The sequence below is a fragment of the Simochromis diagramma genome, unplaced genomic scaffold (genome assembly GCF_900408965.1).
Source record: "Simochromis diagramma unplaced genomic scaffold, fSimDia1.1 OVJJ01000216.1, whole genome shotgun sequence".
NCBI classification, from domain to species: Eukaryota; Metazoa; Chordata; class Actinopteri; order Cichliformes; family Cichlidae; genus Simochromis; species Simochromis diagramma.
In genome coordinates, this window is record NW_024386883.1 from 16167824 (window position 1) to 16194972 (window position 27149).

The 27149-nt window shown below is 40.2% G+C and overlaps 2 protein-coding genes across 4 annotated transcripts in view; one reads left to right on the forward strand and one right to left on the reverse strand.

The window, feature by feature from the left end:
• Positions 1-4297, forward strand: part of lig3 (ligase III, DNA, ATP-dependent) — a 19260-nt gene extending 14963 nt beyond the window's left edge. For 2 of the 3 annotated variants that reach the window (XM_040032494.1, XM_040032495.1), the window contains exons 16-21: positions 61-135; positions 399-545; positions 1020-1170; positions 2245-2324; positions 2450-2533; positions 3546-4297. In XM_040032494.1, the coding sequence (XP_039888428.1) occupies positions 61-135; positions 399-545; positions 1020-1170; positions 2245-2324; positions 2450-2533; positions 3546-3779 (771 nt within the window). In that variant the 3' untranslated portion in view covers positions 3780-4297. The remainder of the gene's footprint in view (positions 1-60; positions 136-398; positions 546-1019; positions 1171-2244; positions 2325-2449; positions 2534-3545) is intronic. The other variant, XR_005695925.1, reaches the window with a different exon arrangement.
• On the reverse strand, positions 1802-26354 carry rad51d (RAD51 paralog D). The gene is made up of 11 exons (XM_040032496.1): positions 25588-26354; positions 25444-25505; positions 20964-21082; positions 10622-10703; positions 10305-10439; positions 10133-10228; positions 9917-10007; positions 6778-6848; positions 6135-6302; positions 5008-5144; positions 1802-3772 (listed from the first exon to the last, which is right to left on the reverse strand). The coding sequence occupies exons 1-10, from the start codon at positions 25667-25669 to the stop codon at positions 5049-5051; spliced, it is 1002 nt and encodes a 333-aa protein (XP_039888430.1). The 5' UTR covers positions 25670-26354; the 3' UTR covers positions 1802-3772; positions 5008-5048.
• Positions 26355-27149: the final 795 nt, after the last annotated feature.

Genomic DNA, 27149 nt, shown 5'->3' on the forward strand with positions numbered 1-27149 from the left:
ATATCATAAAATTGAAAATTAATCTTTTGTGTGTCTGTGTGTGTTTGTGTCTTAATGTAGGAGCCAAGCAAAATCCCTAGCTGGTTGAAAATCATCAAGAACTATTATCCAGATTTCATTATCCGCGATCCTGAGGTGAGATGTCACTACTCAGCACATTTGGATTTCCCAGCGGGCCTGTTCACGCAGAGCACAGTTGTATATCTGGATACTGCACACCCTTTGAATGAAATTAGAAGTTGAAAGCGTCTCTTGCGTGCATCCACAGGAATTCCTTTAAATGAATTACCCCCGAAAAGCGCCGAGATAATGACGGGCTCTGAGATGGGAGGTGTTTTTAATGCATGCAGTGACCCTTTGTGGCTTTTATATATGATTATGTGTTTCCTGTGCTACAGAAAGCACCTGTGTGGGAGATCACAGGCGCAGAGTTTTCCAAATCGGAAATGCACACCGCTGATGGCATCTCCATCCGCTTCCCCCGCATGACGAGAATCCGCGATGACAAGGACTGGAAGAGCGCCACCAACTTGCACCAGCTTAAAGTAGGATATCAGCGTTTTTTGATTTGTAGTGCTTGAGAAACAATTAGCCGCTGCTCAGTGATGAAGTTTTATTGAGACGGCACAAAAGACGTTTTAGAAATCAGCCATTCATTTAAAACTGAGGCGTATCTTCTAGGGATGCTTGTTGCTAATTGCTTTCTATTGTAAAATATGATGGGGGAAAAATGGGAGGATGTGTAGTAATACAGGTGACGGGAGGAATGGAATAATTAATGCCACTGTTAAACAAAGCACCCAGGGGGACAGCGTGAAGTATGATTGAAACGGCGGGGAGGAGGAGCAAATTTGCAGTCTTCCCGCGAGTATTGACGGATGAGTTGAAATATTGGCCGAGGCAGTAAAACATGCCCGGGCTTAATTATTTGAATCCGGCACGGGTCTTCAATCTCCACTGACACAGAACATTACATCTCTTGGCCGAAGCCCATGTTGTCATTTCATCACTCTGCACAGGAGCTGTACCGCATATCGAAGGAGAACTGCGACTTCAAAGTGACAGCAGGTCCGTCTACATCCAACGATGACAAGGGCTCATCGGGGGGGGACAGCGGAGGAAGCTCGCCATCGTCCTCCTCCAACAAAGGCGCTCCGCCCAAGAAGACGAGTAAGTTCACAAGTCACGTACATAAAGGGAAATTACATTGTTGTTGTGTGTCCGGATTTACCTAAGATTAGGTTTGAGTTACACTTAATACTTTAAAAAGTGAAGATTCAAATGACCACAATTTATTTGTGGTTAAAGACTCTTGTTTTAAATTTTTGGAAACTTCCCTTTAAAATGCCACCAATGCTATTGATACAGCTTTGTTTACATAATCAGTAAATTCATAACCTTGTATTTGAGGCAGAATAGGTATTGTTAAAATGTTTGAGGCCTCGTTGTTTCATTGTAACTGGGTTAAAGTTTAGCATCTTTGCACACACAATAAGTAAAACCCTCCAGTTATGATCGAGGTGATGCTTTGACTGTGTCTGCAACACAAATGTGCAGAATATGCACTGAGCTTGTTGACAGTCTGGCCTGAGACTGATGAGGGACCCTGAGATTTCAAATGAATCGCTTTCAACTTGCAGGCGTCTCTGCCCTTCCTGGAAACACCCACATAAAGAAAAAGTAGTCTCCATCATGCAGATGTTTATTTAAGAAAATCCCATAAATGCATATGTGAGATTTTAAGATTCATCTGCAGGTTAGTGGACATTTATTAGAGCATTGCTTCTTTTTTTTTCTTCCCCCCCCTGAAGATAAAAATATTTTTTTTAACCAGTAAATTGTTTTCCACCAATGATAATAGAATTTTACACATAAACCAAACACTCCTGTCTAGATTCTGCAGGTTTGCTCGCATCGTGCAAAACTTTATTTATAAATATTTGCATGATGCTTTAACTGTTTTAAACTTAGTTTACGCAACTAAACACAACATTTCAGAAACTTCTAATACAGGAAATAATATTTCTTATCGTAACTAATCAACTGCAGTAATTTAATAGTGATATCTAATAGTAAAGAAGCAGGCTCACACAGATATGTTCATATGCATGTCCTTTATTCTAGACATTGGTTCATGATTCAAGTTAATATAATGCAGAAATAAATTTGTGGACACTTTAAAGTGACCCCAGTGCTGCAAATGCTGCTTTGTTGTAAGTGTAATCAATAACATGCACTCTGCAGGCAGCAGCACTCCACCCAAAGCCAAGGCGGTGAAATCCCAGCCTCGCACTCCCAGCTCAGACGCACCCAGTGCTAAGAAGGTAATGTTCTTTTCTTTAATGTAGCACATGAGATGTAAAGTTTCATCGTTACAGAACACGAGAATTGCACAAGGCGCAAACCCAAAGCTGCAGTGATGACCTAACGTTAGACTGTTTCTTATCAGGTGAAGAAGAGTGAGAGTGTCCACAGCAACGGACAAACTAAAGCAAAAGCTACCTCACAGAAACTGGAGCCAAGGAATGACAAGGTTAGTAAGACAACGTGTGTTTAAATGTGTTCTGTGGACGCAGTTAATGTGAAGAAACAGATGCTATTTAGGATTATTAAACAAAATCCATCTTTAAGTTTGTTTTAAGGTCTGACAATCATAAAACAAACTGTTTGTTAAAAGCTGTAATCCTGTTCTAAAATTAGTGCATCAGTGCGTTGTTTATGGCTTTGACAGGTTATAGATTACAACACTCAGAGGCCAGCTGACTAATTAAAATCTTGACAGTTTTAAAACTTTTTTCTCGTTTTCAGTACAGTGTGCAACTCTGGTAACTGCTGTCAAAGGACAGAAACAGGAACGGGCAGGGGAACCTTTAACCAGCTTATGGACTGTTTTTGAAGCTAGAATTATGCCAATAATTCCCAATTTCTGAAGAAAAGTTTAGATGTTCAATGTTGCGTATATGAGGTCATTAACTGAACCAGGTCAACAGGCCGGTTTGTGCTGAGTATTGGCCGAGCAGCCGCTGTGATTGTTAGACCCAACTTGAATGTTTATTCACATCCTGGTCTGACCTTTACAGAGTTTGTCTTCACTCTGTGAAATGTGGCCACCTCACTAACACCATTCCACTATCTCAAGCAATCACAAGCTCTGCTGATCAGCTACTCAAAGCAGGTGAAAAGGAAACTGGCTGTTTGTTCCTTAATTACTGCCACAATAGTTTATATTTCAACAAGGCCTGGGTGTGCATCCTTTAATGCAGGTGTCCCCTGTGAGACTGCAACAAATTCAGAGTTTGTAAATGCATCTTTGGCCGTGAAGGGATTCTGTTAAGGTTTACTGACTGATATTAATCACAGACTGAGCTCTACAAAGCCTTTTTATGTCTTTATATCAAATAGTCTTTTTCTTCATTTCCATCAGTGACTTGGTAATATTACACAGCCTGAACAGTGCAGAAAAGCAGAGCACTTTGCTCCCTTGAATGTAGGGAAAGTATTGCTGCAGGGTGTCTGTTCTGCTGACCTCGCTGTTTTCCCCGTAGACGCTGCTGGACATCTTCAGCGGCGTGAAGCTTTTCCTGCCCGACTCGGTGCAGGACTTTAACAAGCTGAGGCGATACTTCGTGGCGTACGACGGGGACCTCGTGCCAGATTACGACGCAGCCTCCGCCACGCACACTCTGGCCGAACCCGAAGAACAGAGCCAGGCTCAGAAAGTGACCCCCAGCTGGATCTGGGAATGTATCCGCAAGAGGCGTGTCGTAGCTCCCTGTTAATAAAAGAGGAGGAAACTACATTTTATACACTGCTTTCACCCAGCCATGAACTGCTGGTTTTCTGGTGATGTTATTTGTTCAGAGGGCAGCTCTAAGTTTGGGGATGTTACCGTGACACCAGGGACTGTCTATGTTTTCAAATGCCACTGCTCTCAGGTCATTTTAATTTATTCTTTTTGAACCTTTCTGCTCATGCGGACCAACAGATGCAACACACATTTAGGTTGGAGGTGGAGTGCTAGATTAGTCTATGATTATATGAGGTGTAGAATATTTTGTAACAATGTAGAATATAGCCTCTAAATCATGAGTAACGTACAGTTTGACACTGATTTTACACACAAGTCTAGGATATGAACCAGTTTTGTTTTTTTAAATAAGCATCAAGCAATACTTTCGACTGCCTGAAGAACACTCTGATATTAAAGCTCAGCTCCTGCACTGAAAACAAACAAATCTGTCTGCCATTAGGAATAAACAAACCTGACAAAGACAATAAAAATGTCCCTGTAACATCATTCCAGCGTGTCTCATTTTCATCGGTTTGTGTTTGGAGCGTCGCACTGATTTGCATTGGAGCCACTTGCAATAAAAGCTGTGGTGTCACAGAGATGAACGGCATAAATGCTGGCCTCCGAAGCTACAAGTTATGAACATGCGCAAATCTCCGGAGAGCTCTGCTTGTGCCAGATTTCCCCAAAACCATATGGAGAGAATTTGTTTTAAAAAGGCGTTGCTCCAGCTAAACCAAATACATTTCCCTTTCTCGATCGTGAGACTCCTTGTATGATCCAGTGAAATGCTGAGAGGTCTTTCCCCTTCAGCCTGCTGCATCAGAATGGCTTTCAGGGATAATTCAGATTTGCCTTTTTCATCCGTGGGATACTTCAGGCTATGAGGTGGCTTTAATTAAATGTTCGAACGTATTCACACTCTGAGAAGAATTCGCATGAGCCTACCCAGCTATGCCTGAAAGAAACACGAGAAAAGCCTTTATATTCCTCCCGATTTTCCAACAGGTAAGAATAAAATCTCAGGCCAGTATGCCAAAGCTGCAGCAGATGACTGACAGAGCATGACGCTGGCAGTATCTAAATAGGTCAATTTTGAAGCTAATAACTGTGGCGACCGTTTTTAATTGGAATAAAGTTTAGTTATTGCTTGAATGCTAGCAGAGTACTTCAAAAAGACATTTTCTCCCAAACTCGACCCAGAAACATGCGTGTACCTTTGGTGTGACATCTATGCAGAGGATTACGGCTGCTCTCATCAGGAATCCGTCTCATCCAGTTTCCTCTTTCCCGAGGACCCTTTTTCTGAGCGACTCCACCACTGCAAGTCAAATTCCTCTTTGATGTGACAAGGCTAAGAAACAGAGCACATGACAGTTGATTTAGACCTAGTTAAACACAACGCTGCCACAATATTAAATATTCACTGGCTCGGTTCATTCTGAAGCTGCTTTGTTTCCGCTGACGACCGTCTTTTATAACTCCGGAGCAGAAAATGCAGAGTGAATTTCCTCCCATTATTTTTAACAAAAATGTTGGTTTAAAAGATCTTTGATGTCGAAGGAATATCGGTGATTAAACCCGAGAGGATACGTTCAAACTAAGATGCTATCAAATCAAATTCAGTTGTGAAATGAAAGTAATCCCCACTGAGAGATGTTTTAGTGCAGTTTCAGAAATAATCTGCATTTACTAACAAACACAGGCCTGTGTCTGAAAATTACAGTGAAAATCCCACTGAAGAAGACCAAAGTGCTGGGGGAAAAAAAAGGGATAAACTAAGTGAACATCCAAAAAGTCTGAAAAACGAGTTGACCTGTCGTGGCTTCCATAATAGACCAACTCATTTCTCATGGTGGATGAACTTAGCACCTCAGATCAGCAGCTAGACAGATGAAACTTTATGTAGAATTGGGATCAACACAATGACCCCAAACAAACATCAAAACTGGTTTTGGAATGGATAAAGCAACATTACGTTACTGGAATAGCCTTCCCAGTTTAAATACAGGAGGAGTGTGGACGCTAAGCATAAATGTAAGTGATCCTTATCCCCACTAATAGGTTTCTCCTTTGCCCATGCTCCTCTTCTCCAGAAATTTTACTCAAATCTGATCTGGTAGTGTTTTTAATCTCGAAGACAAACAAACGGAAAACGTTACTCGCCTTGGCTCGTGTCTCGGCGGAGGAATAAAACATGTCTTTATCAAACCAGACCGGTTTTTAAAAGGGCAAACACGCCTTCAAAGCCTCCATTTTAACAAGATGTTTTGACAACAACGAAACCCCTCGACAGAATCAACACTGAGCTGGTTGCTCTGCAAGTTAATGCTGCTTCTTGTACCTGTCTGGATGACTTGATCAGCTTTGCAGAGCGCAGACTGGGCTGGCTGACAGCCGCCGCCTTCTCTACTCGCTCCAGCAGGATCCTGGTTCTCGGGATGTGACTCCACGAAACGCCGAGGCCGGGCTGCACTTCCCCGCTGCCACTTCTCGTTACATGGTTTGTTACCTGTGGGCCCAGACACCATCGTGTTAGTTTCTTCCCTCACTCTCAGGAGATTATCGCACCATGCTTTGGTACAGCTTCCCACGTGTAACACAAGCTTTAGAAGACGGAAGATATAAGTGGGACAAGCAGATCGTCCCACTTTTATTGAAAGGCTACCAAATTATCTTTATCTCCCTTCAAATAACTTCATCACTTGAGGTGAAGATCAGTTTTCTTTGGTGCATGCTTTTTAAACGTGCATACTCCTTTTTTTTTAAACATAATTAAAACCTGCAGTTCACTAAACAGGGTTGATTTTACTTTAAAACTATTTTTTAGAATTATTATAATCCTATTTATTAACCCAAAAAAAGCAGTAAAATGTTTAGTTTTCTCAGAAAGAATAACAAGAAGTAGTTTGTGTAGACTTTAGATTGACACTGGAAGTGCATCTTGCATTTAGAGCAGCACACATCAAAGACTGAGTCATCCGTACCAAAGCAGCAACGTTGAAGTCCTTTGCCATCGTCTTAAGAGCTCCTGCCACTTGTATCATCAAGGACATGCCTGGAGGCAAAGGAAGTTGTAGAGAGGTTAGTTCATGTACAGAATACTCTCAGGCTCTGTCACAGGAACTTTCAAAGCAACTCAACAGTAGCAGCTCAAGCTAAATTTATTACAGCGAAATTTACATTCCTAAAAATTGCTGGAGTTGACTTAAAAAAGCTGCGGTTGCTTGTTGAAGCTTGTAGCGATGCCCATGACGGATCTGTCACTTTAGGTACAGACATTTGCATTTCACCAGTGCATCGAACTGTAAAAGCTTGTTGTTCCAAAGTTTCCTAATAAAAATCTGCAAAAGTAGCAAGCTAACCTTTACATTTGGTGCTAAATTACACATATTAGCAGGCTAACCGATGGCTGTTGTCTTGGTATAGCACTACCAAATAAGCTTGGTCGCAGCTGACAAAATAAAACGACAAAAGCATGTGGTGGTGGTAATCATGTGGCAGAAAGTAACTACAGATGGTCCACTCATTTTCAGTCATTTTAAGGCTGAAATGGTGCATGAAATATAAGGAACACTCTTTAATCGTAGCGAGTATAAAAGTCACACGGATCATATCAACATACGTTGAGATTTTCACCTTCCTCTATTTTTTAAAATGCGTTTTTAATGTTTTTCAGTTGCTTCCTGACTGTTTTTGCTTTTAAATTTATCATCTTGTGATCGGTTGCATGTTTAATATTTTACCAAATTCATAACCATAACAATCCAAACATTACTCTGTGCTTTGAATATTCCTTAATTAAAACCTTAAAAATGTTACCTTTTTCTTCAGAAGTAATATGAACTCTACTGTGTGCCAAACCCAAATTACTGGATACAAATTTTCCACTGTGCTGTTCATTACTGTAATTAGTTGAGCACAGCAGCAGTGTGCCCGAGCTCACAAATTACATTTGGAATTATAATCCAGCAGTAAAGGGCTGACTCCTTTTCTAAGGCGTGCATAGGAAACATTCAATGAATTCCACAGATGGTGGGCTGTAAAAACCAAAGACGTCCTTATTTACTGAAAGGAGTGCATTTGCTTCATCTATAAAGAGGACCTATTATGCTTTTCTTATTTTCTGCTGGATGCTCATATTTAAACGCAGCATTTAAATGATCTCGAGCTTCAACCTGCTCCGAAGACTGTTTCAAGCAGTTTTCTACTCTCAGCTCTGGATGACGTGAGCGAGTGTGGATAACTTTAATATGGCTTCCTCACCAACACTCCTCTCTCACTGTTGTTTGCCTGAAGCACATGTGTTAAACTCAAGGTCTGTGGGTCACATCCAATCCTTTGCTAATTTTAATGTGGCCTATCAATCAGTGTAGTTTCTTGAAAACTGCAGGCTGTAGGTTTATTAACATTCCCAACAGTAAGCTAAACAAACGGCTACTGTCAGTGTTTGTTCTTGATTGAACAGAATCATGGTTATGCAACTTTTTCATTTTTATTTTTTTATATGCATGCAAACTTAAAATCAATTATTTGTTTACTCTTTTAATCCATTAACACATCACTGAACTACATAAACTATAAGGATAAATGAACAATACCACCTACACCTCATACCTACAGGAAGTGTAGATGTAAGAAATTTCACGCAGTGGTATCTTATTACCATACCGTGCTCAAATTCAGTGAGCTCTTTCGAACAGCCCATCCTTTCACAAATATGTGTAAAGACAGACTGCATGGCTCAGTGCTTGATTTAATACACCTGTGACTGAAAACACCTGAATTCAGAGGTAAGAGATTTAGCCAAATACTTCTGTACACGTAGCACCTCCAGCTAAAACTGAGTTTGACAACCCTGGTTTAAAGGAAGGTGGCCTTACAGGAAGAGGAGCTAAATACATGTAAACGTACCATATTTTTCGGACTATAAGGCGCACTTAAAATCCTTTAATTTTCTCAAAAATCGACAGTGCCTTATAATCCGGTGCATCTTATGTATGAATTCTGGTTGTACTTACTGACTTTGAATTGATTTTATGTGGTACACGGCGCTCAAAAATCTGTCAAAAATGTTTTAGTACGACTTTGGTAAGCTATGAAGCCGCACCGCTTGAGGGATTGTCGGAGCATTACTGCTACTGTAGTCAGGAGCCTCGCAGAGTAATCTGGGTCCTAAACTCCATCTCTTCAGGTTACAAAGTCAAACGAATACTGCAGCATCACTGAGAGTTTAAAACTGTCTAAATTCTTTCATCTTTAATAAAATAATCAGTGTTGCTCCTTTATCAGGTTTAACAATTAAGTTTAACATCCAGGCATCCATGAAAACAGAATTTATTAAATTTAACAGTTAGAAGTTAGCAGGAAGTTAGCTCGCTAGTTTCCACCTAAACACGTTTCGCTTAATGCGCCTTATAATCCGGTGCGCCTTATGTATGAAAAATACGGTACTACAGAGGATTCCAGGAATAAAAATGTGGAGTTGAAAATGAGGCCGAAAGGTTTCCAGGTAAGAGAAATGTTATTGTCTTCATGTGTTGTGATGTTATCCGATAGTTTGGTTTCATTTTTTGGATTTTCTTCTTCTGGTTTTGGTTTTCTCTTTGAATCGAGTTATTCAGCAATCAGGAGCTGCACTACACAGACCAGCAGAGATTGCAGAGTGCTAATAGCTTGCATTGTTATGTCTTTTTACAGGCAGGTTTATTTTAGATAAGAACCTTTGAATTTTGGTGCACTGACTGTCAGTTTAATTAGATGACAGTTTTGGAGCTTTCTACAAACATTACAAATTGAATGAAGTTCACTTGGATTACAAATTTCAATTATTTTGAGTCCCAAGAGGCCAGACTCGAATTTAAGCAATTACATATTTAATGAAAACAGCTCTATTTATAACTGACAGCAGAGGTTCGAGCTCATGCTTAAACTGTAATGGTTTGTGGTTTAATGTGACAGCACAAATATTAGTGTGTTATTTTGCCACTTTCTTATGACTGGCTGTCATGCTTCCACAGATGTGTTTAAACGTGTTGTGACATTTATTTTCAGTTTTATGGCTGAAGGTGTAAAAACAGCCTGAGGTATGATTGACTATGATGGACCAGCAGAGAGAGATATCACCTTCATTCTGTTTGCCTCCCAGTAGAGGCGAGATAACAGCTGACACAGAGTCCACAATCACCGCCTTGACAGAGCCGCCGCCAACAGACGCCTAATACAAAATGTGACAAAATTAGATTGCTGAAATTTGATTCGTCTTTCTACAAAGGTTCCCCAGCTACAGAAAGACTGCTGGTGTATTTTAAGCGAAATAAAAAAAAGCAATCGTCAACAAACCTGTTGAAGCCCACCACTGCGAAGACTGTACAGACAGTCGAGCAGAGCGTAAACGTCAAATAAACGGAAGACGTGGATCCTCTGAAGAGCTTCCATCTGTAAAGCAGAAGTTGCTTGTTTTTATTTTCCTTCAAATAACCCAAAATTTTCAATGCAGCTTCAGGTAATTGACCTGCTCTTCTGTGTTGCTGGTTTCAGCCTGCAGCATCTGAAGCAAGCGGCTGGCAGCCAGCCCTCCTGTCGTATCGATATAGATCACACTCTGTTTCAGCTGGTAAGAAATGTACACTGCAACACCGAAGCACACCTACAAGCGAAGGGAAGCACGTCGGGGATAGTTAAAGTTAACATGAACAATTTGTTTCGGTTAAACAGCGACTCTGGAAGGTGCATTTTCTTATTCTACGGGAGAACGGGAAATTCTAAAAAGGAGTGAATTTATGAGGCTGAAATTATCAGTGACGGAGAGGTAAGGTAGGAAATGTTCACCTGAGATTTGCCACTTCCCGGGCCTCCCGACAGCTCTGTTATCTCTCCAGTATACAAGCCAGAATCCAGCAGTTTATCTAAGCTGCAAGAAACAAGGTACAATTCATTACTCACAACTGCCATCCAATGTAATAAACCATTAAGTGCAGCCGTAGAGCCGGCAAAAACTGCAGCTGGGTAAACATAATACAAACTGAGCCTGACTCCAGACTACTCTTAAGATACTCGGCCAATTCTTAATTCCAGCTGCCGTTTGATTGCTTCTTGTCAAGCTCAGGCACCAACTGCAGCTTTCAAATTCATTCAGAAATCGTTGGTTTTTCATTAACTGCTTTTTGAAGGATTTTGTATCTTTCTCAGTGCTTAAGTGAGCTGTTGTTTTTCTACAGGTTACAAATCTATAGAGCCTGAGTTTTAGTGAGTCACAAAACATCATTCGCTTTTTAATTAAAACAATTAAGATTGTCTGATGTGGTTTAGATGTGCAGCAATGATCTGTACCTAGAGCAAAAGGGATTGCAAGTCTGTTTCTTTGTTTTACATATACCTAAAAAAAGGTTTGAGACACAATTTTCTAACTTTAAATCAGGCCACAAGTAGAGTGTCAAGAAAAAGTCCATTTGTTTTCATCCTTTTTTATTCAAAACGAAAACTTTTTAAATATTTTATTTTCAGTACGTGTAAAGTGAAATATCTCAAGTGTTTTCATGATGATGGCTCATGGAGTATTTTCTATGATCAATCAAAAATGAGTCCGACTTCTGTGAGGTTATGGTTGGAACTGTTTTAGTTCTTACTGCACCAAAGCATCAATGTCACTTGAAGGCGATCAGCTTGCTACACCTGCTAATGTATTGAGGGTTTGCTTTGATAGCGGTCCCACAGTGCAGGTTAGTTGGGTGGTCAGTCACGGTAGTAGCACGGTCAGCAAAGTGCTGCTGGAAAAGGAAATCGGTATCTCCACAAAACTCCTCAGCAGTGCTGGGAAGTGATCCTGGTATCTGGCTTCATTGACTTTGACCAAATAAAGTTGCCCAGTCACCAAAAGCACCAGCAAATGAGCCACACCGAGTCATTACCAACTGCAGAAACTTCACACGGGACTTCAAACACCTTTCTGTTCCTTGCCATGTTTCCTCCAGAGACTACGACTTTGATTTACAAATGAAATGCAAAATTTACTTTCATCTGTAAAAAGGACTTCGGACCACTGAGCAAGAGTTCAGCTCTTTTTCCTTTAGCCCAGATTACACACTTCTGATGTTGCCTCTAGTTCAGGACTAGCTCGATATTAGGAATTAACATTAGCAATGTGACAGCTGTTGCTCCGGTCCTGATGTCGTCTGTAAGTGGCGGCTTGTGATGAAGTCACACCGGCCTCAGTCCTCCGTGTGACGCTTCCTAAAGTTCTAAATGGACTTCTAACCAACTTTCCATAAATATGCTTTGGTAAGGAATGCTGCAGGCAGCCAGCCTTTTCAGCAATTAATATCTGTGTCTCACCCTCCTTGGGAAAGTGTTGATGATCTTCATTTGGACAACTGCAGAGTCAGCAGTCTTCCCCGTGATTGTATGGTTGTGTGCACTGAACAATAACTTGCTCAAACTTGAAATAGAATATTATAATAATATGAGATACTGGGTTTCCGATTTTCAAGAGCTTGAAGTCATGAATGAATGAGTTCAATTCGATTTGATTTATATTGCTTCAAATCACAACACCTGTCACCTTAAAGTGCTTTATATTGTACATTGTAAGCTAAAGACCGGATAATATTAGAGATGAAACCCCAACAATCAGATGATTGACCACGTTCTTCTGACACGAGGAGGAAAAACTCTCAACCGTAAAACAAACCTCAGTCAGAATCAGGCTCAGGGAGGGGCTTGACGTGGATCAATGAATGAATGAAAGTTTTTTTTGAGACATACAAGTATAATTTAAATAAATAACAGAAGATATAAAGTCTAATTTTGTGGCATGAACATCATAAAATCTCATGTGCAACACAAACTGAAACTATAGCCTTTAAATGATGTGCAGAAATATTCTCAAGTGTAATTAAGTACTTTAATAGTAAATCTTTCACATTATCGTTCAGGTGGAAACCATCCCGGTAACATATTAATGTGTGGCCTCGAGTTAGCGATGCATGGCGACGTGATGACAAAATTGTGGCCACAAGATATGGAATCTGTTGGGGACACATCAGTATTCAGGGTGACTGATGTGAGCACATAGGATGACAGTCACTGATAGTGGGCACAGATATGATGTCTAAATGTTCAAAGATAGTTTCATGAAGAGTTGAGACACTTAAAACAGCTCCTTTTTTAAATTATTCATAAAGAATCTTTGTCTCTATGAATAAAAAACAAGGGCATAAATAAAAAGTCTGCTCCTAAAATCGGCTGTTTATTCACCGCAGCAGCTCAGTCCTGTAGAGCTATTATCACATGAAGCAGACAAACAGGAAGTGAGATAATATCTCAAGATAACCAATTTTTTTTTATTTACTCACACCAAACTTGGTGTTTGAACTCGACACCCTTTGAGCTGCAAACAGTTCTGAAATCATTCCTCACTTATATATTTCTATATTAAACTGTTTCCATCCCAAATAGATTCAAGTGCCAGTCAGAGATGCTACTTTCAACTATATTTTTTCACATCAGTATAGTGAGTGATGAGAGTGTGCTTAGGATTTACAGACTTGTCAGTCTTGCTGTGGGTTTCATTGTTGCTGTGCAAGTAAATCTCCCCCGAGTTCCCCTTTTGCACGCCCTGGGTCGTTTATACGCAACCTCTTCGACCCCGGTGTGTCCGCTCTCTTTATGCGTTCATGCCACAAGAAACTTAAGCGGTATATCACCAGAGCTCCATTAATTTCCTACTGAACTGAGTGAGCAGCGGGCTCGACTTATGTGATGCTACAGATGTGATTAAAAGGAAGGCCATGGTCGAAAGTTTCACAACCTGCTGTCAACATCTCATATCATTCTGGGGCTGCTTTTTAACCTCATCCTTACAACCTGACTTCACATCAGAGTTCTGCCGAGCAGGAGCAGAACGCCTGTCAAGTTTGTTTACAGCCCTGTCCATAACTTAAAGCTTGAAATACTACAGAAATGCATGATTCCACATCTGTGATTGGAGGGCTGCTCCGTCCTTTACTGGGGCACCGATAAGCTCACACATGAGTCAGCTGATTTTGGTATCTTTCTTTTTAATTAATGCTAAGTGCTTACTTCATCAAACTTCACGGGGTAATGCAACTGTCAAGTTCTCATAAACAACGCTGAAAAAGCAAAAACAATCCAATAGAGTTGAAGATGCTATCAGAGCTTTTTCCCCAAAGCAGAACACATCAAGCAGTGATTCTCAACTCCTTTATAATCTCTCTTAATCACCTCAAATGACCATTTGGGCTCATTACTGCTTGGATTTGTTATGTCTTATGCATCTACAATTATTCTGACAGGTGGGAGGAGTAATTCAAGATGCCAGGGGTTACAGCAGGTACAAACACCCTGCCATGTTCTGCACAGACAATGATGCACGATTCTCCCAGCTGAGTCATCAGTACAGACGATGAACAACTCCATTAGCAGAAAAACATGTCTTTTAGATAAAAAGTCAAAAGGTACAAATCCATTTCCATAAAAATGTAAAAATAGCCAACTGCAACTCTCAGTGCATTACTTCATTAAGAAGCATCAAATCATCGCTATGGTTTATGGAAACCTGATAAAATCTCGAGCGGCTTCACCTCAGTGTTTATTTTAAAATCCATAGTGTGCACCTTTGTTCCCAACTGTAACGACAAAGTATTTTATGCAGCTCCGATTTTCACTTAATTTAAATGGAAAAGGTAAGCAATATGTATGAAATACAGAACAGGAAGAGCATTCACTCTCAAACTGAATTACTACGACCAATGGCCATAAAATTGCTAATTCTCCAATCATATAGACCAGCGGTCCCCACAGACTGGTTTATGCCCGACAATATTTTCACGGACCGGCCTTTAAGGTGTCGCGGATAAATACGACAAAATAAAACTAGTACCGGTACCGAAAAAAAGAAGATTTAGTCATAACACACGTGAAAAGACCCAGGAAAACCGAGTTAACGATAAAAACGATAACAAAATAACGCTGAAAACCGATAAAAACCCTGAAAACCATCCATTTCACACCTGAGCCTCAACTCTCGCGGACCAGTACCAGTCCAAGGCCCGGGGGCGGGGACCGCTGATATAGACGACTCCTCACTGAGAAATATTAAGAAAACTGTCAGCTGAAAGTTGAGGAAACCAGAAGCTGCTGCAGGCGAGAAAAACAGAGTTTTTGGTGTGTTTTGGTCGATTTTTTGTATTTTGTGTCAACGCTGACGGCTGAGCCTAAATGCTTACTGAGTATTGCCCCAAATATGTCGATAGCAGACAACACCAAAAACTGTCAGCTGGTTCAGAAACTGACAGCTGCTGGTAACAGAATACAAAGTCACATGTAGACTCCTCTTATTCTTCTTACATCACTTCTACTTTAATGACCAAAAAAAATAGAGTCATTTTATTCTGCAGTATCAGTTTATATTTTAATCATCCAGTCAGGTCTGTTGACAATGAGGCAATTTTGTCTTCTCATTTTGTCCCGCTACATCTCACCCATGGATTTAAAATCAAACAATGAATGTGATTGAAGTGCAAATTCCACCTTTATTTCAAAGGGTTTAGCAAAAGTATTGCATTAACTGTTCAGTAATTAAAGCCATTTTTATACAAAGTCCCTCATTTTCAGAGGCTCAGAAGTAATTGGAGAATTAACTGACAAGCAGCGTTATGGCTGGATGAGACTCGTTCTTTCCAAAAAACCTGAACTTTATTCCAAGTGTTGAAGTTGCATTTAGTAGCTGTTCACTGTTCACAAAGATATGACGATGGAAGTGAAGCAGGGCATCGTTAGATTGAAAAACCAACTAAGACATATAGAGAGATGGCAAACAGTCAGCTTCCCAAAACTGCAAATGCTCTGCTCAGATTAAGCAAACGCTGCAAAACTGACGGGACGGAGCTTCGCAGTGCAAACGGATAATGACCTAAATCATACTGAAATAACATTTTTCAAAGGAATGGAAAGGGAAATTCTTCAAACACCAGGTCAGTCACCTCTTGTCGACCCAACAGAGCATGCTTTCAGCTACTGAAGACAACACAGAAGGCAGAGAGACTCTTAAACAAGCAACGCCTGCTGGTGGCTGCAGTAAAGGCCTAGCAGAGTTTCTCTTTGTTAATGTCTATGGAGTCTAGAGTGCAGGCAGTCCATTGACAGCTGAAGATTTTCAGGTATTAAAAATAATCTTTATATATAAAATTATGTTACTATTGAGCATCTAAAAATGGGGCACTTGCTATAAAAATCTATACAATTCCTCAGCAGTTAATGAAATACTTTTGTTAAACCTCTTAAAGCTAAAAGTTTGCACTTCAATCACATCTTTATTGTTTGATTTCAAATCCACTGTGGTGGTATAAAACAGCGCTCCGACCTTTTTTTGCGCCACGGACCGGATTATGTCCGACGATATTTTCACAGACCGGCCTTTGAGGTGTCACGGATAAATACAACAAAATAAAACCAGTAACAATATTTCACACCCGAGCCTCAACTCTCGCAGCCTGGTACCAAACGACTCACAGACTGGTATCGGCCCATGGCCCGGGGACCGCTGGTATAAAAGGTAAAACTACAAAGACAAACAAAAATAAATAAATAAATACCTGAAAACACTTGGTTTGGTTTAACCCTTTGCCAATGTGTCTTGATGCATCCACTGCAATGATCAGAATATCCTTTATAAATATTGGCTGGGTATTTCTTATTATCATGAGATTTTGCACAGGAGGAATTGATGAAGAGGCCAATCGCAATAGTTCTGGTCTGCGTCGACCTGACGTGTGGTTACATTTCTAGACAGGAGAACGTCAGGTTACGCTGTAGGTTATGGCATCGGGCAGGGGTGGGAAGTCCAGGCCTGAAGGGCTAGATGTCACCCTGGGTCAACACACCTGAATCCAATGATTTGTTCAGTACCAGGCCTCTGGAGAACTTCAAGACATGTTGAGGAGGTAATCTAGCCATTTGAATTAGCCGTGTTGGATCAAGGACATCTAAAACCTGCAGGACACCGGCCCTCGAGGCCTGGACTTCCCCAACCCTGGCACGGGGTTTGAGAGGCGTTTGTGGTTACGATGTAGCTACAGCATACATTTCATACTGAAGCATAAATCGCCAGTTAGACCTCTAAAACCAAAGCGAAAAAAACAAACCCACTCTGGAAAATAGCTGAAACTAAACTGGACTCACAAAAGAAATGACAAAGAAAGTAAAAATCAAAAGTAATAAAAAAATGATTATATAAATGATTATATTCTCATGACTTCTATCATAGGCAGTTTTCCAGACACGGTTGAAGTCTAGTCCCAGAAGAAAAGAAAAATTCAATGAAGATCTCTACCAAAAAAAACCAACCAAAAAACAAGTTTATGGTCTCACAGCAGGCCTAATCCAAGTCAGGGAAACAGAACTATTCTCTTTCAGCATTTTGATTTGTGTCTGTTGAAGCTCAGATCAGTGATCTGTGCAGTTTGTGGAATCTCATCTTTCTCGTGATGACGGATGTGACAGACATGCAGTTTAATTTACATAACCAAGGTCCTCCAGCTTGAAGGTTAAGCATCGCTGGAAGCCTGTGGCTGCTTGATAGCAGTTCTCACCACCCACGGCGTGACTCTGAAGAGAAGAATTGGTGGGTATGGATGTATTTGCATTATTCTTGCCTTCTGTGACAACAGCGCTGTGAGAGCTGCACTGTTGATCGTCAAGTTAGGTTCTTGTAAGGACTCAGAAGGATGAAAGTGATTGCCCTTGAAAAGTCACAGATTCAAAATCTCCCACAGGCTGCCCTCATCAGTGTGCTCAGAAGACTGTGCAGTCCTTGGACCCCAAGGAAAGGAAGCAATGAAGAGGCTCAGCCTTTGTTGCACTCTGCTTTTCTATAAAAGATGATTTTAAGATTCCCGTCGACAGATATTTTCTGCCGGCCATACCCCGTTCCAGAATGATTATTTAAACAAATAGTGGGAATTAGCAGGATCTTACTTAAGGGGAGCTGTGATACTTGTGTAATACTTGTGTTAAGCTTCATTAACTAACCATTGACATTGAGCTTCAAGGCTGAATTCCTCATGAGAAGGCTCAGACAGAAGAAAATCGCTGCCATTCTCAATGAGGTTTTAAGTGACTCTTCTGATTTGGTGCTGAATTTCAGCACTTGATCACAGCCAAACATCTCTACAATGGTTCAGATACACGCTATTCTGCTATTACCGCCCTATCGAGTGTTGGCACAATTACTTCGTGGGCTGCATGAGATGGCTCTGAATCACTATCAGTCATCATCACACATCCCGTTTGTGTAGGGCCAGAAAATCTGATAAGGTTTGTTTAGCCTTACTTTGTACATATTGTTTGATATTCAGCAGCCACACAAGCAAATACTATTTATCATTCATTCACTATTAAACTGCTTTTGAGTTTTATTGCTTGAGCTGCGATTGAAGTCTATTAAATGCAAGTTTCGGGAGTATTTCTGTGCTGCTAAAGACAAAAAGTAGCTCCCCTTTGATATTTAACGAGACAGGTACAGTAAGCCTTCAGCTATAGCCAAGGAGCTCAAAACTTTTTGACAGTCCAAGAAAAGTTTTCCATATTTACAATGTTTTAGCAGGAAAGTTAACCTGATTTTTTATTTACATTAAATTTATGTTGTTGAAATCAAACCAAAAAAAGTTTCCTCTTCACTGGGTGTACATCAAAACAACTGGAAGAAGAAAGGAAAGCGTTTAAAGGCTTTTGCAACTTTCAGGCACTAAAGGCATCTCCAGTGTTCATGGTTAAGAAAATATATAAAAACTAAATATTTGGATTTTTCAATTGAAACTGGATTCTTCTCTAAAACTGAAATTAAACAGAAGAAGCACTAGTTAGTTATTTGTCATTAAAATTAATGTCTTTTCTACAATCAACCCGCCTGTGGCAAGAAAACAGAACTAATTTACCACATGTTGGTGGGCTCAAGCACAGCAACACAACAATTCAGCATTAAAAGTTGGAACCACTCACGTCGGATACTATGGAAGGGAATAACTACAAAATTCCAGATGTTCCACAGAAGCAGCCAGCAGATTCAATCACTATTTCCTTTCAATAAAAAAGTATTTAAAAAGAATCCCAACATTAAAAATAATGCTGATTCTGAAAGAGATAAGTGCCTTTGAACGAGTGAAAAAAGAAAAATAAACAAATACTACTGGGAAGGACTATTTTCTGTACTAACAGGGAAGTCTATGTAAATGAGTACATAATTAAACTGATATACCAAATATTGGGATATAACATCCGATGATTTGGAATATCGGGTTTTTAAATCACTAAATATCTGTATCTGTCCTAAAAATGTTGTAATTCAAATTTTAAAGCGATTAAAATGACAAATTTAAAGGGGGAGAGGTGGGAACTGGGGTCCTGTTAAATCTAAATCCTATGCCTTATGATAGATATCCCATCATCCTATTATTGTTCCTTTTTTTATTTTATTTTATTTTATCTTCAACAATTTTTATTTAATTTTGAACTTCAATAACAAAACAGAAAACAAACAGACAAAAAAGTTATCATATTCTTTCTTCTATTATTCCTTTTTTTAATGTTACTGATTGTCTCTCTACTGTATTCAGGCTTTAAGTTAATAACACACATGTACTGAAGAAAAAAACAAGAAAAAACCACATAGAAAACAAGACGTGTTCGTGATATTTACTCTAACTTTTTATTTATTTTCATTTAAACAGAAATGACTATTACTCAGACAGTTTTAGGCTTAAACCTAAATTAGGCTGTAGTCTCTAATAAACTTAAAGCTAAGTAAGTGTGTGCTTCATTACTCTGTCTGTGCATGAAGCAAACAGCGTACTCACAGTACAAACTGACACGATGGACATCAAAACGCATCATTCACCAGTTCACCTTTCCACCAGTAGAGCGCAGCCAAGACACACACAAATCCCACTACTGTGCTCACGCGACTGATTCAGTTTCATATCACTAATCCAAGGCACTAACTAATTTATGAAAACCACTTTTCAAAAAAAGAACCACGGGGAGGCCAAAAAACACCTGTGGTCATTAATTATGCTACAACAGTGAGTTTAACTGTGGAAAAGGTAGCAGCTTATAAATTATGCCATGCTGCCCCAATTCACAGACTCGTCCAGAAACGTCTGTGTCCTGGCTGAAGAGTACTTCCCATCCAAAAGTGGAATATTTATGCGGAATGCTTTGTTCTTTGACGGCATACAGACAGCTGAATTTCGGATTCCAGTGCACACCTCTGTGTGAAACCTTTCGTCGGATTCATTGTCTCAGTTTTACAGGTTAATTGTAAGTACTGCTGTAATACAATGTTGTGCTGGTTGCAGAGGGAACTTGAGGTTTTGTCAAATCATGAAAATTTAATTTTTTGATGTACCACAAAAAATGTTCTGAAAGACTTGCCAGTGGTGTTTGTTTTTCAGAGGAAAGTAGTCAAGCTGGAGGCCAAGTTAATGCAGCTGATATATCAGAAACCACTTTAGGCTACGTTTACCAGCCAAATGGAAGAACAAGCAAAAAGAAAAAGAAAAAAAAAGTCAGCTTTAGCTGCTAAAATGTTTCCTCAGTGCAGGAATGTGGCACGCAGGCCTTTTTCTAAAAGACTCTTTTGCTCAGATGTATTTTTAACAACAGCAGCAGCCATGTTCCAGATGGATAATCCGGCGTAGTTCAATGCAAACTGAATTTCAGCACTGATTGAGAATGAAGATTCTAGTTTGATAAAAATGGATCGATGTAAGATACAAAACATCTTTGCTAATGTATGATACTATTGACTTTACATGCTTTGCAGTGTCCGTGTAGGTTTGCAAAGATGAACAGAAAAGCTGGCAAACATAATAAAACTTTTATCCCCCAACAAAGCTGCTTAAATTCATTTTTGCAAAGACTGAAAGTTTTGTTCATCAAAGATCATGGCATTAGACTTTCAAAGACTCTAATCCAGTGGAAAAGATAAAAAAAAAATAAAGCCAGTGCATTTCAAACCCTAAGAATGTGTCCTCAGGAACGCATATTTGATTCCCGAGATGAACCTTCCTTATGGCATCGAGCCTGTCGTTAAATCCCCTCCAGCCGCTGAAACACAAAGAAGCGTGCTCTGCTGCGTGAGCAGCATTGTCTTTACCTGGGGTTTCCAGTGGAGAGGATGGCTGTTGAGCTCAATAGCTCCTCATACAGATCAGCACCTGACACAGGAAATGCTGTGTGCTGGGCTAGCAGCACTCGGCGGATGGCAAACAGAGCCTGAAATAGAAAAATTACGGCATATGAGGCTCACACAAATGTTGCATGGATCAGCTGCAACACAAAAAACTCAGTGTTGCCAGATTGGGGAGTTTTATTTCTAGGCCATTTTAATTATAATCCAAATGCAAAAATTCAGCTTGTCTTCATGTGATTAGAAGGATATTTTTTAATAATGCCCTCATTCATCATTTGCTTCATAATTAAAGTAAATGCCAGATCTTGGTTTTGCTCCATGTCATATCACTTTAGATGGAAAAAAACAAGTTGAGACAGTGATATCGTGGATTATTTTTTAAGCTTCATTTTGGGCATACTATCCAAATGGTTGCAGGGACTAGCAGTTAGTTTAATTAGCGAATCAGCTCAGTTTCTGCCAGTATTTCAGCTCAGCCGCTACAAATGAGTACAACTTAAAGGAAAGAGCTGAACCCTTGACCCCGGCTGTGAGGCGATCTCTTGACTCTTTTAAGCTGTAGGGGACATTTTTCTTGCATGGTTTGGATCCACTTCTGTTGACATAAAGTCAAATCAGTACAAAGTTGTTCTGAGTGATCACCTTTAACCTACAATGAAACATTTCCATCCTGATAGGAGCGACCTTTTCAGGATGATAATGCCCGCCCATCCAAAGGGCACCAGCTGCCCCAGAATGCTTTGGTGTGTGTGAAAATGATGCAAATCGTATCCTAACTTTGAAGTTAAAAACTCTCAACACAATTGATGACGTCCATGTTAGAAAATGCTCACCACCTCCACCACATCAACACCGTCTCAAGATAAGTCAGTCGTAACGTGGCATTCAAAGTCTGACCTTCTCATTACCACCAGCAATCAATTCGAATTGCAAAGTCACGACCAACGTGTAGGAAACATGCATGTCAGACGCCACTAAATAGACAGGAAGCAATAAGCTGGACACAACAATGAGCAGCTTATTGAGAGATTGCAATAACAAGAAATCCATCTGAACTAACCAAAGAGCCATCATGGGACAGTTGGTCTAACTTGGCTCCGATGTTGACTAAACAAGAAAAGCAGGTGAATCATCTCCACAAATGTCAACGATAGCACTGGGATGCCAGCCCCTTTGATGGCATCATCTTAGTCTTTGTGTTGGTATTACGTTGAGATAGAGGCACCAGCCAAGCAACAGCTTCCTTACTTTCTTTCTCTATTCTTAATTCCACCGGTGACACCAATAAGCTATCCTGACACAGTATTATTACGGTGTCACTGTATAAGAAGTGTTCTCACTGCCCAATACATTTATCAGGCAAAGTACCAGAAGTGAGCCAGTCATGATTACAGCGGGGGTATCTTCCTTTAACAGTCGTGTCTGAATGAAGGCTCTCCTAAGACGTGGACGATTTTTACTCTGACCTTTACTTTGTGTGTGCAGATCTCGTTTGTGCCAACAGCAATGCCAAATATCAACGTTGGGTAGTGGGATTGAACACGTAGCACCCAAGCCTTTACCTAATGCAGAGACTCCCTATCTGAGTCACTTCAGTAACACTTTTGTTAGCATTTTTGTGTTTTCTTCATTACTTTCATTGTTCTTGTAAATTCAAATGGACAATAATGTCTTAATACAATTAAATTATACTACACAGATCTCTTACTTAACATAGAAAAATAGGTAACATCATACAAGTTACCACTGCTTAGCTGGCAAACAAGTCTCTATAGATTCTTTACCCAGCGTTACATACAGTTAATTTCTCCTTTGCTTTCTTGCTCCAGATCTAATAATGTTAAAGACGCAGGTGTATGTAGAATCGAATACTGCTAACAATTCAATACGTCATTATTGCTCTCCCATGCCATCATCCCTCATGATCTTTGGTTTTCTGTTTTAAATAAAACATCCCTGCATGTGTGCACAGAGCTGTGTTTAGCTTCAAGTTTACTATAAAACTCCGACCGTATTCCACTGGCTCCTCCAGCATCACAGCTGCACAAGAACACTGCTCACTAACCAGGCTGATGTGTGATGCTTCATATGAAGCTCAACCGCAAAAATATCAAATGCTGGGCAGTCCAGCTTTCTCTAGAAAGAGCACTTAATGTTGTTAAGCAGAGTTAAACTCTGATTAGTCTCTCCTTCTGGGCAGAGAAGATTTCCTGTTAGACTTCATGCCCAACAGCTGAAATTTATTTAGGGAAATCAGACAAATCTGTTGGGTCTCAATTAGTGGGAAGAAGGTTGGCACTCCAAATTTGGCTTGTGGGCTCATGAGACAGGTATGTTTTTACATGAAAACTTAGTCTTGTGTAGCTTTAATTTAACTGTAGGAGGCCGCTTTAGTCAGATAAATGTATAGGTGACCTAGCATTGACCTCATCTCTGTTGTGTGGGCAGGACAACGGTTCAGATCAACAGCAGGAGTCTGATGGAGCACAGGGATGCCCGGTAATCAGCTCAGGGGATGCCTGCAGGCTGAGCAAGCTGGTTAGAAAGTCTAGCTCGGCCACTGGGATGAGCTTGAGCCTGCTGCAGGCAGTGATGGGGAAAAAACAATATTTGAAAAGCATAACGATCTAATGGGGAAAACATCTTCAAAGTCTCTCTCCATTATAAAAATGCATTTTGGTCATTATTTCTCTTGCACGCTTTACTGTACAGAAACAGGAAGATGTTTTTCAAATTAGTCAGGTGAAGGTTTCCTCCATGAAACTGGCTTTAAAAATGTAGAAAGTGAAATTACAGCGAGGCTATATGGAGAGATATGGTGCAAGTGTAGAAGTATGGAGACGGCATAATTTATTTTGCACCTTTCTAAATGTTCTCTTGCAATTTCTTAGCTTTTTCATCCCCCTGGGGCTGCAAAATTTTCATCCTATACATGTTCAGTCTGCATGTCCAGACACAGAGACCACAGAGGATGGTTGACTGACGGAAATGCTCACTCATCTTTTTACCAAGAAAGTCTGGGTTGGCTTCAGTGTCCCATCCACCCACACAAGTACTCCCCGATACACTTTTATTTATAAAACCCTCGCGGGTACCCTTCATGATCATTTGTGTTCTTATATCTCTGAAAAGTTTGGTGGAAAACACTATTCATGGTCTAAAAAATATAGTTTACCGTTATCTGCCCAGAAGGCCAGTTCTGAGTTAGACAGGATTTCTTTCATGATCTCTGCCTTTTTTCTGGTTCTCACTGCACACTGATTTAAAACTAAGAGAGCTGACCTATCGTTGCAGGTTCAGACTGATAATGAAGGACTTTGTGGGGGAACTCAGAAGGAGGTTTTTAGCTTCTTTTTTAGCTGGAACGTTTTTCACCGTTTATCATTTTCTGTGGAAATATAGATATCGCTTTCATTTCTTTTTAGATACATTTTTCATGCTGATATTCTATTATATCAACACAAAGCATAAAACCAGTTTTAACTGCAGATCTGGACAAAAAATATAGGAAAGGATAGGAAGCAAATGTGATGCTTAACCTTGATTTAACCCAGTAATAAAAAGCAGCCCTTCCTGGCTTGTTAACCAAATGAGCTTGTTTGCAGTGGGTATATATATATATATATATATATATATATATATATATAATGCACCCAGTGGGAGGTCTGCTTCCATTATGGATGACTTTAAAAAAGAAGGTATCCCACATAATAATATAAACCACTTACACAATGGGAAACTCATGCTGCATGTGGTAGTGTGTATCTAAGCTCAGGAAGATACTGGCCTACAGTGTTTATGCCAGCTATAACATGTGGGTGATCTCTGTGTTAATTTAAAGCGCATCTTTTAAGCTAATTTCCTAATCTAGAATTTCAATTCTTGGACTTATGCTAGAATAGCTTTGCAGGACTCACACCCACAAAATAATGCTTATCTCCCATCTAACCTTTGTGCAGCTCCTTAGTTCATCCACTTTCTCAAACAAGCCCTTTTAGACAACTCTCTGCTGACTGGCTGGACCAAACAAACAGGTCTCATAAAAGCTGTGCACCTGCGATGACCAAATTAAGAAGATTTACTCTCTTTGACATCACACCCAGCCAAGAGTAGAATAAAAAACTGTCTGAAATTGCAGGTTTAAAGCAGTTGCCTGAGCTTATGACTCATAGGGATTACTTGTACATACACGGACCTCATTATAAGAAAGTTTGGCCATTTTTAATACGGACTGTGGCAGAAAATGAGGAGCAGCATTACAAGCCCACTTTAAATTCCTTCCTAACACCACTAAATAAACTGCTGTGATAGGGATAATTTCGAGGCAGCACCCCGATTAAATTGGAGTAATATGTTGGGTAAGCTGGAAACTGACAGTGCACTCTTGTAAGGGTCACTATCTCGTGTTTTTAGGGAACTATGATTAGGATTAAAGTATACATACCTTATAGGATACAGAACATTTCTGAGCAAGGCCCTCAATGTCTGATGAAACCAGGTCCTCCACTGTGAAACCAAGAAATCAGATGTGTTATCGATAACTTGTCTGTGATTAAGCTAAAACGGACACATTGCCCCACAAACTCACCTGTTTTAATATCAGCAGCACGAAGGTCGCGTAATAAGTCTTCATCCAGTCCAGGACACATCCCCTCTCTTAGTACGACCATGGTCTTGCATATTTTAAGATCAATTCATATGTGACTGAAAACATCAGGACGCATGATGAAGCTTCTAGTAAAAAGAGGTTACCTAACTAACTATACATATGCAGCTAGCTACAGTTGTTTTTAGCTTTCCCAGCCAGTTGTTTTAGCTTTGCGGCTAACTTTGGCAAACTTCCGCTGTTTGCGTTGTTAAAGTCGGTATAAATAACCGTTCCTAACATTTAAAACGTAACAACACCAGGTGAACTGACACAGGCACACTTCTACAAAAACTTCTGCTTAACTTCGTTATTAGCGTACGCGGAGGCGAGGGAAAATACGCGAAGGCTTGTTGCTTGCCGTAGGATATTTTGCACTCATTCGCTTGTGGGTAATGTAGTATACTGTTGTTAAGGCGTACGTTAGCCTATTTTTGCATAGTATTTTAACACACCTGTAACTGTCGTGGACTTAAACGATTTGTCTTCATTAAATCTTTGACTTAAACGAAAAACTGAAATAAAGTTGTAGAAAAAAAGACATTTTCTTGGCTCTCTACCTCCCGGTCTAACATACCCCGGCTCTCCCTCCCTCATAGAACACGTCACTCATACATGCAGGGTCTTGATGGAGGGTTGTAAGTGGTGTAGATCACAGTGGGTAGGGCCATTCACGTGGCTCTGCTGGCTGTACTGCGGCGACCTGCCCCTCCTTTTTAATTACACTATAGTCATTATGCTTCACAACATCACCACAACCATAGAGCCTTGGGGGCAGGTGTGTTAACTAGAGACTAATGGGTGGGGTTCCCAGTGGCGGCAACCGAGTAGCATTATATTTTTAAAACTCAATGTAGTTTACTAGCTATACGCCAGCCTTACTTTTACAGCTAGTTCAACAACAAACGGTGTCTTTGCTCGTCAGCCCTTGATAGAGGGCACATTCTTGGGATCAGGGTGGTTTGGGGGTGCCCTAGTGCGTGAATTTACCTCCGTCGTACTAGTGGCTAAGGTGAGAGCAAGGGTGTGTTGGTGGGCACACCCCCAAATTCGGTTAGATCGCTTCTAACCTACCCTTTTGCCAGAAGGACAATGGCAGAAAAACTGCAAGTTAAAGAGTTGGGACCTGACAAGCCCGAAATTCAACTAACCCAGGCAACGAAGGAGAAGTCAAAAGCATACAACAGGACTTTTTGTCGGAGTTGGTTCCAGCGCAAGTCGTGGCTGACAGGCTGTGCATATTGATTTATATGATGCAGCCGGCTTTATATTGTTGCTTGATTACACCACACAACATTGGATTGATGTAGCCTAAGTAATGAGTAAGTGGACACATTCATTTTTGCTTAAAGGCTACTGGATGCTAATTTCTTTCGCTTTCTACCTGTAACTTATGTAGCTAGAGGAAAGCTTTCTGTTGTGTGTTGCCATCTAGTGGGCATGAGGTATCACTGTATGAGTTAATCACCTAGCAACAAATTAAAATTGTGTTGTTTGATGTACTC